Source organism: Podarcis tiliguerta (genome assembly GCF_965153285.1).
Source record: "Podarcis tiliguerta genome assembly, chromosome: 1".
Taxonomy (NCBI): domain Eukaryota; kingdom Metazoa; phylum Chordata; class Lepidosauria; order Squamata; family Lacertidae; genus Podarcis; species Podarcis tiliguerta.
Window position 1 is genome coordinate 91960399 of NC_139534.1, and position 12990 is coordinate 91973388.

The 12990-nt window shown below is 43.4% G+C and overlaps 1 protein-coding gene across 2 annotated transcripts in view; it reads left to right on the forward strand.

Annotated features, from left to right (window-relative positions):
* SPTBN5 (spectrin beta, non-erythrocytic 5) overlaps positions 1-12990 on the forward strand; it is a 104328-nt gene that overhangs the window by 48382 nt on the left and 42956 nt on the right. For both annotated transcript variants that reach the window (XM_083449437.1, XM_083449438.1), the window contains exons 34-36: positions 319-468; positions 10361-10465; positions 11131-11316. In XM_083449437.1, coding sequence (XP_083305563.1) covers positions 319-468; positions 10361-10465; positions 11131-11316 — 441 coding nt within the window. The remainder of the gene's footprint in view (positions 1-318; positions 469-10360; positions 10466-11130; positions 11317-12990) is intronic.

Here is a 12990-nt window from a genome sequence, read left to right on the forward strand (position 1 = left end):
TACGTAGGCATAATGTGGACTCATCATCAACACACATTGCTCACCAGTGTTTCTAGAGGTTGCCTTCCTACCCAGTAATCCCTTTTGTGTATGTGCTGCAATTAAACAGCAGTGAAGATATAATCATGATGACTGTTCCTCAGAGAGAAAATGGGTTACTGAAACATAACCAGATCCAGGTTTGTGAAAACAGACAGTTGTTTCCTTTTTATCAAAATCTTGAGCCCTAGTAGCATAGCCAAGTCTGACACATAACAAGCATCACTCACACTGTTTTGTGGATTATCATGAGCATTTTCTGTTGTTTTCTTATATCAGATCCAAGGCACATTGCAGGCACTGTTGGAAGAAAAGGACAACGTGTACCGCAAGTGGGCAGAGAAGAAGGCATGGCTGGAGAAGATCCACCTTCTGCAGATGTTTTACAGGGACTGTGAGCACCTAGAAAATATCTCAAACTCACAAGAGGTAGGTAAACGGTGGCAGTATGATGAGATGCGAAGAAGACCTGGATGGCGCAAGCCTTGTCATCTCCCTTGTATATACATACACACACATGCTTGTGTTGGCAATGTTGGACATAAAACAGTAGAATCTCGTGGTATCTGAAAGACTTAACAAATTAGTCACACGGTGTATAATTATGGAATCCACTCCATCAATAAGTAGGGATGGTCACTAACTTGGATGACTTTAAAAGAAGATAAGGCTATCAATGGCTAGTATCCACAATGGCTATGACTTACCTCAGAGGTAAAGAACCTCTTCTGGCTGGAGGGTCAGATCTCCACACCCCTGGCAGGTGGGCAGGGCTACTCATCTTTCAATCATCACTTGCACCAAATAGCCTAGTGGACCAAAAGGGAGGCCTGGTTGACCAAGCTTGGCCCACAGGCCAGAAGTTCCCCACCCCTAGTGCACCTCCACTGACCAAGGCACCATGAGCACCAATAATAATCAATGCCTAGTCATCATCATCATTTTATTTGTATGCCAACTTTCCATAGTTGAAACTATGCTCAAGGCGGCTTACAACATGACAATATTTACATAATTACAAACATAACAGAAGTCATAAATAAAACACATCAAAAAGTACACAACCAAATGGAAACAGTTTCCATGTAAATCATAAGATCTAAAACTAAAGATACAATAATAATATCAATAACAGCAACAAGCTCTCTCAACTCCCCGTAAACAATACTCCAGCCCAAGAATCTGTTCAACAGCCTCAGCTTTTGTAGCTGGAGTCAGTCAGCACTCCACTCTCCCAGCCCAGATGGGGAAGGGCCAGCAAGGCAGGGTGCAGGTCTTCCAGGGCTCACAGCCAAGATGGTCTCATTTAAAACAGCACAGATAGAAATTAAAAACAATTTAAAAGAGGAGCCCTCTCTGCTGAGCAGCAACCGCAGTCCTTGTGAAGCCTGGCAAGCCTCGCCCCAAGCCAGGTGGAGAGAGGCAAGGGCAGGGCAAGAGCCAGTGTGGTGTAGTGGTTAAGAGCGGTAGTCTCGTAATCTGGGGAACCGGGTTTGTGTCTCCGCTCCTCCACATGCAGCTGCTGGGTGACCTTGGGCCAGTCACACTTCTCTGAAGTCTCTCAGCCCCACTCACCTCACAGAGTGTTAGTTGTGGGGGAGGAAGGGAAAGGAGAATGTTAGCTGCTTTGAGACTCCTTAAAGGGAGTGAAAGGCGGGATATCAAATCCAAACTCCTCCTCTTCTTCTTCTTCTTCTTCTTCTTCTTCTTCTTCTTCTTCTTCTTCAGCAGGCAGTCCTCCTGGGCAGCAGGGGTCTTGAGGGCCCTGTTGCCTTTAGCATAAAGCTTTGGGGCATTTATGCCTCAGGAAACTTAACACAACTACAACTCTGGAAATGTTGAATCTGACAGGCAGCAGTTGCCTCACCCAGTCTAGCACCATCCCTAGAAGGAATGGGTCAAGGCTCCAATTCCTCAGCATAATAACTTATGTTGCGCCTATGCATACACTGAAATCAAGTCCTTGTCCCTGAGACAGAGGAGCCACTGGAACCTCAGAGGATTAAGCTTCAGATGAAGCTGCCTAGGGAATCCTGTTGATTCCAGCTCACATAATCTGTAGTGGAAGTAGCCCAGCAGTGGCTGCAGGGCTCTGCCAGTGAAAGAATAGGAAATCGTCCATGTTTCACCAGATGCCTCTGGTTGGGCTGCATGAGCCCCACTGTTCCTTGCCTTTTCTCAGCCCTTAGAAAGTTATGCGGAGCCTGCAGCCCTCCAAATGTTTTTGGAGTGCAGTTCCATCAACCCCAGCCAGGATGGTCAGAGATAATACACCTTGTAGTCCAGCAACTTCTGGAGGAGCACATTTTCCCAAACCCTGCCTTAGCAGAAACAGCATCCCAGTGATGGTTAAGGGCAGACTGTCTCTAGCGAATGGGGGAGAGAAAATTGATTCAGTTTGCATTTAGAGGCAAATGTATCAAATTCAGACTTTCCCAAACAATATGAGAACCAAAACACAGCTGTCCTTTGAAATTTGCACTTATCCAAATGTTTCAATGAAGTTCTCCAACCAAACAATGTTTACAAAAATACATATATTCAGAGAAGGCGTGCATAAAAATAGATATATTAGTGGTGTCACACTAATCGGCATTTACTGATCAGGCTTAGCCAAGAACTTACCTTCAAATGCAGAGTGTTTATTAGATAAAATGTACCTTTTTATGATTCACAGTGGGTGGTGACTTTGAAACCTACTACATCTGTACGTAAAAGTTTTCACTGGGTTCAAAGTGAAGTTTTCCCCTCGGGCAAAACATCTGAGGAATTTCGGAGGAAGCCAAAACAGTTCTGATAAAACGAGAAACATTTCTTAGAGAAGCTTTTGCACATTCCAGACTTATAAATGTGGAACGTTTTGTGGAAAGTTCCTAAACAGTTACGTACTAAAGATGTAATAGTGCATTTGCTCACCAATGCCATGTTTTTTCCGCATTCTCATCTATTTATTCTGTTGCTAATGTATTTAACATACTCATGCCATTGATGCCATGTTAATACATCTCACCATGTTGGACCTCTGCTGCAAAATGCAATGAACGCATGGTGTATCACTTAAAACCCTACTTTTCCATTAGCACTACTTCTGCCTAGGGAATGATGAGGAGTTTATAGAACTTGGATGCTAAAGAGGACTCACCAGATTCAGTTTGGATCATGACCCAGATTGGTCTGGTTAGTCAAGTCTTATCATGAGGGTCTCGTTACAAGATGGTTTGATAGCTGCAACACTGTCTCTGTCAGGTTTATTATTTTATTTTCATTTTACAAACCTGAACTTTTGAATTGGATTGGAACCCCCCCATGATACTAATGCTATTATTTGCTACATTATGTAGAGAACCCTAATCTAGTCATTAGACTTGCTGAGTTGTTCTTCTCATCTCTCTCACCCTGAGATTATTGTTTTAAATAGCCTCAGGGCCCTCTGCCTGGATTAGGATAACCCAGTTAGATGAGGATTAACCTTTTCCTTCCTGACAAGAATCCCCGCAAACTGCTACTTACTTTGGGAAGGAAAAGTAAAAGGTTAAGGGACCCCTAACCATTAGGTCCAGGCGTGACCGACTCTGGGGTTGCAGCGCTCATCTCGCTTTATTGGCTGAGGGAGCCGGCGTACAGCTTCCGGGTCATGTGGCCAACATGACTAAGCCGCTTTTGGCGAACCAGAGCAGCGCACGGAAACACCGTTTACCTTCCCGCCAGAGCAGTACCTATTTATCTACTTGCACTTTTGACGTGCTTTCGAACTGCTAGGTTGGCAGGAGCAGGGACCGAGCAATGGGAGCTCACACCATTGCGGGGATTCAAACCGCTGACCTTCTGATCGGCAAGTCCTAGGGCCACCCTTCTTTGGGAAGGAAGCAGCTATTTAAACTGATAGCAGCGGTTAGCTACATCACAAAGTGAAGATAACACGCTCCAGGACTGGTGAAAGGAACTGATGAGGGGTAATGAGAAGGTATGAGGCCCTAGCCTTGCTCTCACACTGCTCTCCATTGAGACTTCACTAGGACTGCATTCTTAGGATGCTAGACATTTGCCAAGTAAAAAAAATGTTCTTGCACAACTGAAATTGGGGGAAGGGGAACCAGTCCTGGTTATATGACCTTGACTCCCCCCACCCCGTCCTGCCCCCACCCCACATTAGAAAGACCACCAAGTTGCATTTAAATATTTGCATTTTCTCACTGCAGCCACAAAGGCTTCAGGTGGAACTTCCTAGTTACTTTTAGCAGAAAGGTTGATAGTTTTGGTTGGCTCAAGTGATCCTCTTTTTGAAAAACATTCTTACTCGGCCGTGTGCAATTTGTCATTCTCTGTATTTTTGGTAGGGGGTTTGATGGTGTCACAAACACAGTCACATGAATGTGAATAGGGTTTGTTTGTTTTTAATAATCACTGTAGATACAAGCAGAGCCCAAGCTGTTCATCATTTTGCACGTGGGCCGTGCTGTGTATACCTTGATACAGAGGCTACCCCTGCTGTGGTGTATAGTGAAAAGCAGTCAGCAGTATTCTGAACGAGAACTTTTCCCCATTCGTTCCCTGTGCCAGTGTGACGGCATTGACTGTGTGCCAGCATCTTAGGTTACATCCAAGTTACTTAAGCCTTCGAAGGATTTCAGCAAGGTTTAGCCTAGGATTGCTTAGTTCTAAAGTAAATAAGAGCACATATGGAGGAAATTAGGCAAACATCTATCTTTTTTATTACTGACTTTCTGGTGTGCCATTACTTGGAACGGTTGTAGGAAATTCTTCTACGACCTGTTAAACAGAGATCTTGCTATTCTGAGTGCAGATAGGCAGTGACTGAGAGAGGGAGAGGAATACAGCTCTCTTGCTTTTAACAACAGCAGAGCTGTTACGATCTGCTGTTCTCAAGGCAATGGAAGTGCTGGTGAGCTAGGCGCTTAATCCGTTTATCTGGAGAAATTGTAATAAGGTCAGCATCCGTCTTTGGATAGCATTTCTGGTTTGACTTCTGCCTCATCGCTACTAGTTTAGAGACTCGTTCTCGTTCATCTCTCTGTCTGCTTCCTGCACTCTCTTGACATGCTGCAGACAGGATAAATACCACCAGTTGTGCTGAAGGAATCCTGCTTCTCCTTCTTCATTCAGATTCTGTATCACTTCTTTTTTTGGAGAAAAATTTATTTGCTCTTCACCTCCCCTTCACACTCAAGAGAGAATGGAAATTTCCAGTGCCAACAGAAAAAGGATGAAAAGTGTTTTTTAAAATACAGAGCACAGAAGCGTCTCCAGCTTTGGTCTTCCGAATTTAGGATTAAAACTGCAGGATGTCATGCCCGGACCATCGCAGCAAGACTTCGACCACACCCATCTATATTTCAACTGTGGAAGTTATGTTGTCTTCCAGTCAAGTGACCCCATCGCTGGCCCCCAAATCAGCTGTCTGGGGCAGCTCTTTCCAGAGGATGCCACCAGCAGCAATTTTATCAGACTCAGCCTGGTATTTTCCAGCTCATTCATCACCCGCAGATACCTTGCCAAGAAATGACATCTCGCCGTCTCACTCGCTATCTTCTGAGGTTTACAGCTCAAGGCTGGATATAGTCTTGGCACATACAGATAAGGGGAACGGTTTTGGGAAAGACAACAGTTGTGTTAATCCTCCTGGCATCAAGTCGGCGTGCCCTGCACTTCACAGAGATCCTCGGTACAATGGTTACAGCAGTGGTGGTGCCCAGCCATCGCTCATCTCCAGCAAGCAGTGCTCAGGATGTGACTGGAGTGCTTGTCATTCTTCTCCTGATCACACTGGTTCCATGCAGTTTGCAGTACCTTTCCCACCCGCTGCTGCTTCCAGAGCTCTACCATGTTGGACATCACGTCTGGATGTTTCTCTGTGTGCAATTCCATCTCAGAGCAAAAAGCTACATACAGCTCTGACACCTTGTAGTTCAGAGCCGCCAGTACGGCATGGTTACAGCCCGTGCAAAGCTCAGCTTCAAGATCTCCATGCTTCAGTAAAGCTTTATATTTCAACTTGCAGTATAGCAGTAAAGCCACTTAGGACTGCTTCTCAAGCGAGCAGCCATGGTTATTCCAGTCTTTTTTTACCTTGTCGAAAAAACATGTCGTCAGCATCTTCCAGTCTTGCAACAGATCCTCGGATGACCCATCAAGCCATCCCCTCAAGAAGCTCTGCAGATCTTCAGATTACACAGCTTCATGTCACCTCCACGGCTAAGTGCCCTGGTCTTCCCCAGCAAACAGTTTCCAGAGAGATATGGTTATCTCCAACTACAGTGTCTAAAGGAGATAATCCTGTTGGCACAAGGACTGTTACAAATGCACATTTAGATCCTGATTTGGTTGTCTTTCAGAACCGTCATTCAACCAGCAAAGAGTTTGGGAGGACCTCCAGCGCTAGGATAATTCCAGATTGCCATAAGGTTTCCAAAATAACCCTTATACTTGCCACCCCGTGGACATCCTTCCCTATTCAAGTGATAAAGGAATTCAGGAAAAGCCCAGCTCCTTCGGTCTTCATCAGAGCATCAGGTTCAAACACAGGTGTTCCAGCGTTCCAGACAGATTATATTGGCTCTGGCTTCTCACTGTCAATAAACCCTGTTTGCTGTCCTGAATTCCAACCTTTGCAACAATATGATGCGAATTCACAGTCAAAACCTTCCAAGGAGCCAACCGCTATAAGGAATGTGGATCAAGATACACTTGTGACAAACATGCAGGCACGTACAGCATCCCACAGAACTGGTGAGAGTGCATGGTGTCCATCTATCTCTGTAAAAATTGCTTCCTTTGGAGCTGGGCGGAGAGTGGTGAAGATTTCCATTCCATTTTAGAAACCTATGAAAACAAGCATAACCGTGTTTTTTATGTTTAATTTGAATTTAGTATCTGTTCAACTGTTGTTCTTTGTTGCTGTTGCTTTTTTCTGGTAGTGGTGAATAAGGCCGCCCAATGTAATTCTGTTTTGTTTTCCTAAAGTGGAGTTATTTGTTTCTTCCTATGAACAGCGAGACTGTGGGGGCAGATTCATTCCTTTCTTTAGATAGGTTTCTCTGTGTTCCTAATTTTAGATGCTAACTTGTCAATTGCTGCTTGAATTTTACTTCTTCTAGCTTTCACCAGGAACAAAACAAATGTGGGTTGTAAGAACGACCCAAAAATATGAGTTTTAAGTGAAACAATTTTGTGTGTGTTTGGTTATCTCAAAACTCAGCTCATATGGCTGAATTTCCCCTGACTAAAATGTGGCTTGAAAGCTGGCTGGCTACTGACAGGGTCTCTCATCCCATCAGTTTCTGATTCAGCCAGATTCCCATTAAATGGTATAATTGAAAAGAAGTCTGGATGCTTTAAAAGCTTAAAGTGCTAGGGAAGTTTTCTTTTTCTTTCTGTACATGCTATATTAGCCTGTCAGCCAGCTGAAGAAAGGGGTGTGTGACCTGAAAACTGGTCATTATATCATTGGTGGTGGTGGGTCATCTATATCACGCTAATGTCATTACTAGCCTGGTTGATGGGGGTTATTATGAAAATTTAAAAAGAACACCACCATTTTCTTTTGCCTGCAAGTGTCCCGACTCCTTGCATATAAGCTAGCATATTGGGAGCTGGAATTTAAAAATAGATAACAACCCACCTATACCATTGGACTCAGAGTGGCTGCCAAAAAGGTTCAGGATTCAGCTAAAACCTGTTGAAAAGCCCCAAACCAAAAGACATTTCTACTCATCCATAGTCCATTGTGTAATCTCATTATCTTTGTCATTGCTTATGAAAAAGGTTGTTTTGTGTGTGTGTGTGTGTGTTTTGGGGGGGAAGGATCACCTGATTTTTCTTATGTCTTTTTTCATAATGTTTTCATAGTGAGACTAGCAGAGAGGCAAAGGGTAGAATTTAATCTTAGGTCATGATTCTGGGGCTCTGCATTCTACATCTCTATACGTAAGCTCAAGATGCAAGCATCTTGACATTGCCACCATGCCATACCTTGCAGAATATTTCATTTTCCTGGGAAAAATGTTTCAAAAATAAATGTTCTTATGATGACAGAAAAATGTGACTCGGCGTGTTCATTAAAACCTAATTCTGTTGTTGTGGTCCCTGGAATGGAGTAGGGAAAGCCCTGTCCCATAGACAGATGTAGACAGCTGTGCTACATGAATGGATGCAGGGAAAATGGGAAGGAGGCGGAATCTCATTCACTACCCTGTCCCAATGCTCTACACATTCATATGACTTTCTGCACAGAGACCCTAAAGGCATGCAAGTTTTTATGCAGATAGGCTTTCAATGTATGGTCTGTATCCTGAAAAAATAGGAGGGCATAAACCCCATGCCCACAACACATGTGCATACAGTTTATACACTTGCAGGCACTGTGTGTGGAGTGTTAGGACAGGGCTGGCACACAGGACCAATGCATGTGTCGAGTCACCACTCATCGTTATTTGGAAAGCGCACATGTTTATTCCAGACAAGCACATTATAATCTTACTCAGCTTGAGGTAAAGCGGCATCTGAAGACCATGAAAGTGGGGGGCAGGGGGCGAGTGGGAAATCCCACTTATAATAATGTGTAAAGTGCTGCTCTGTGAATATTTGTTGCATTTCACATCAGCTGGATAGATATGGTGCAAATATAGGAAAATGGCAACATGTTATGCAGTCTTTAATCATAGGTACATGCTGATGTGGATATGTTGTGGAAGCAAATTTTAGTGTTTTATGGAAATGCTTTATTCTGTAGTTTAATTTTATTTTATGTTTTAATGCTTATATTTTAAAGCTTATTTAACTGATTTTTATGTCAGCAAACTGCTTAGAAGCCTATTTGGGGACTAAGCTGTATAATAATAGTAATAAAAACACACATAATTACATTTTAAAAATGCATCTAACAATATCAATATGTGTCTTATTCCACCCTCAATCTGATGTAATACTAGATCTGGTGTACAGCTCCTGAGTCTCAGTGAAGTCAGCAGGACTGGATTCCAAATGAGCATGCACAGGATCTAGCTGAATCCGTTTCTGTTATTGAGGACAACTTAGTAAATACATTTTTCTGCATGTCTTCAACACTAGCTAGATTTATTACTGCAGACTTGCACAACCTGTGGTCTGTATCAAGCCGAATGCAGCCCACCAACCATGCATGGCTGGCTGCCAAGGATTCAATAGATCCCTTGTTTACATTGCATGCTGTTAGGGAGTGCAAAAAGCAGACAATATCAAGAGGAGCATAATATATTGCTGATGGACTGCGTTCAACTTGCCAGGCCACAAGCTGTATAAAACTGAGCTACTGCTAATATAGCTCATCTTGTTTTGACGCAATTGTGGTCAAGCAGAAGCCATGCAATGTTTAGTAACAACAGAGATTTGACAGCATTCAGTGTGACATTTAAAACTCCACAGACGTATAAAGCTGGTAGCGGTTTAGTTTTGCTTAACTAGACCAGCAGTCCATCTGCAATTGACTTTTCCGCATACAACTGGAGTTTTAGATGTAGAACTACAAAACATCAGGCTCCAATGGGAACTTTCATGCTGCCATACTTTTGGGTCTATCACTCATACCTTCAGACAGATGCTGTTATGCATCCTTTGAGTCATACGAGTTCAACTTCATGTCCTATCACAAAAGAAAGCAGGTAGACTTTGATAAATGGCAGCAGCTAAATAGCATTTTCAAACAACAAATCCACTACTGTAACTTCCAGGCATCCAAATTTCCCTGAGCAAGCACTGCAGCTAGAATGGCCTCACTGAGTGATTGATTTGACTGATAGTGCAATGAATATCCACAATCTTAATTTTATTTTTAAAATATGCTTTCAGCTTTGTTAATGAATACAGCCTGATAGCTTCTCACTCCTCAACATTCCTTATCCCATGAAGACATTTTAGCCAAAAGACAGAATGTAGTACAGTGACACCTTACCATCTTACAACCCTTTTACCGCCTACTGCTATTCCACTGCAGGTGTGATTTGAAGAATTATGCCTTTCCATGAATATGCATCTCCATGCCAGCGTTCCACTGAGTGATGAGAGACATTTCTTGTTCCTCATTTTAAATAGTCTCAGAAAAGACAGGTTGTAGGGGTTTTTCAAGGAGTACCCAGATGTTCCTACTCTTTCAATGGATCGGACAAACTATGTATGTTCTTTAGAAAATATATAATCTGAGGTTACTGGAATCTTTTGAACACCTAGCCTTTGGTGACACACATTCAGGGAAGTAACAAGATATGTCTCAATAACTCCTTGATCAAATATAACAATCTTAACCAAAAGTGATTTTCATTATTCACAGACATATTTGAAAAGCAGTGACTTTGGGAGCACAGTAGATGAGGTGGAGCAGCAGATCAAGAAACACGAGGCTTTTGAGAAGCTTCTGGCCTCTCAGGTTGAAAAGGTAAACACTTATACAATCCTGACCTTAAAGGAAGGTATATCTAGGTTATAGGCAAATGTCCAGTTTGGTTCTTAAGAGTTGGTTAAGAACTGGTTAAGATAATTGGAATAATTTTTGTGCTAAGTGAAATCAATCAGAATCATGGCTACAAGAGATGATTCACACCACCATTTGGGGGATCTGTTTTTTTCAGTGTCTTTGGAAGTTCTTCGTGAGACAAAACATCTGCTAAATTTTGAGGGAAGACAAAATAATTTCAACAGCTATAGCCCTAGGAATAGGAAGAGTAATAAGGGTGTTTTTCAGCTGGAGCTCAGCTCCGACACCTCTCGGGTAGGCTCCATTGCTATTCTAAGAGAACAAGGGAGAAGATAATGGTGACCTCCAGAACTTATTTTTCTTGAAAAATAGCACTGGTATAATACATGGTTTTTACTGGCACAGCAGCCAGGATGGCTAAAGACAATCAACAGTTTCAAATATCCAGCATTTCTTATTCCCTCCAATTTCATTAGGTTGAACTTGCAGTTTTAAGGATCTCTTTTGCACCTATATTTCCTTCCAGTAGAAAAAATTAATACTTTGTGAACAGAACAGGAACCAGTGATTGATTATGTATATCACATGAACACACAGCTTTGATTTTAGGCTTGTTTCCTTCTCAGGAATTGTCTCTTCAGGAACAATCAAGAAGGCTGCAGCAGGACAGTGAACTGGAAAGAAAACAGATCGATCTCAAGCTCAATGCCATGTTAGAGAGAAGAAGATGCATCAAAGATCTCTCTCAAAGTAGGCAAGAAAAACTGCAGATAGCCCTTCTGCTGGCTCTTTTCTACCAAAATCTGTCAGAGGTGAGAATGATGCTATTGCCAAGATTATGTTTTGTAATTCCCAAGTACCATAAAGCCCAATTCTATTAATCATGTACCCATGGTAGTGCAAAGAATGTGGTACATAATAAAGAGTATTACATTATGAGAGCCACATTTATTTATTGGGGAGGGAGGTCATCCCACAATGCTCCTGTAACATTTTGGGAGTGACAACCATATAGGGAGGGCCAATCACATAGAATGACCACCCAGCTGGGTTTGGGGGTGCCTATTCCATTAATTAGGGGGACAGGTGGTGCTGTGGGTTAAACCACAGAGCCTAGGACTTGCTGATCAGAAGGTTGGTGATTCGAATCCCCACGACGGGGTGAGCTCCCGTTGCTTGGTCCCTGCTCCTGCCAACCTAGCAGTTCGAAAGCACGTCAAAAGTGCAAGTACATAAATAGGTACTGCTCCGGCGGGAAGGTAAACGGCGTTTCCGTGCGCTGCTCTGGTTCACCAGAAGTGGCTTAGTCATGCTGGTCACATGACCCGGAAGCTGTACGCCGGCTCCCTCGGCCAATAAAGCGAGATGTGCGCCACAACCCCAGAGTTGGTCATGACTGGACCTAATAGTCAGGGGTCCCTTTACCTTTATTCCATTAATTGGATACACATCATTGGCCTTACCCAGATGGTTATGGCCCTTTGGATGAAAAGCAGGAGGCTGAACATAATTTCACAGCAATCACCCAATGGCTGCTGTATTTTCTGATAGAATGGCTTGCTATGTGGACCAGCTGTATCAGTAGTCTGAGAACTCCATAGATCAGGTATGGAAAAGCTGTGCACATCTCCTCCAGCCCCCATGGCCAATGGTCAGGGATGATGGGAATTGTAGTCCAGCTAGGGATGTAATAAGGCATTGTTTTCTGTTCCACCCTGTATTGCCTTCATGCAGCACTATTTCTGTCCAGCTGCCGTTCATCTAACACAAGAAGCTGGGTTATTTGTCTCAGTGACTAGTGTGGCAAAATTATGTAACTTAGGTAGTTTATATTATTAATTAGGTAAGTTACACTGTCAATGTGTTGTTCCACCCCGTTCATTTCACTGTAAAGGAAACACAATGCAAATGTGAAAGCAAAAAGACAACAAATACCTCTTGTATTTGCTAGATTGATTTCTGTTCTGGACATGAGACAAATAAGCAAATGTGCAATTTCTGCCCCTGTTTCTATTTTCATCAGAGTTATCTGTCATCTCTAAGTCCAGTAATATGTTGGGGTGTGTGTGTCACAGGTTCCCCATTCTTGCCATGGAGATATGAAGAAGTTAAAACTTGCCATTCTGAAAGAATCTGTACTTTTGTTAGCACAACCAAGGATCAACTCTCACTTTAGCCTATTTTGAATATGCCCTTGGATTATCAAAACATGACTAGGGTGATCTTAGTCTTTGTTAGTCCCAGTGGCGTGGCGTGGGGGGTGCAGGGGGGGCCGGCCGCACCGGGTGCAACATCTGGGGGGGCGCTCGCACTCGCAGCTCTCTGCCCCTACCTGGCTCACTCACTCTCTCTCACTGCAGTGCTGGCTGTGCGAATCCGATCCGAGCCGCCGGGTCGCCGCCCACTGTGGGGGGGGGTGCCAGGCGTGCTGTGCGGTGCGGAGAGAGAGCGAGGGACTATCTGGGGGAGGGACAGTGCAGCGGGGG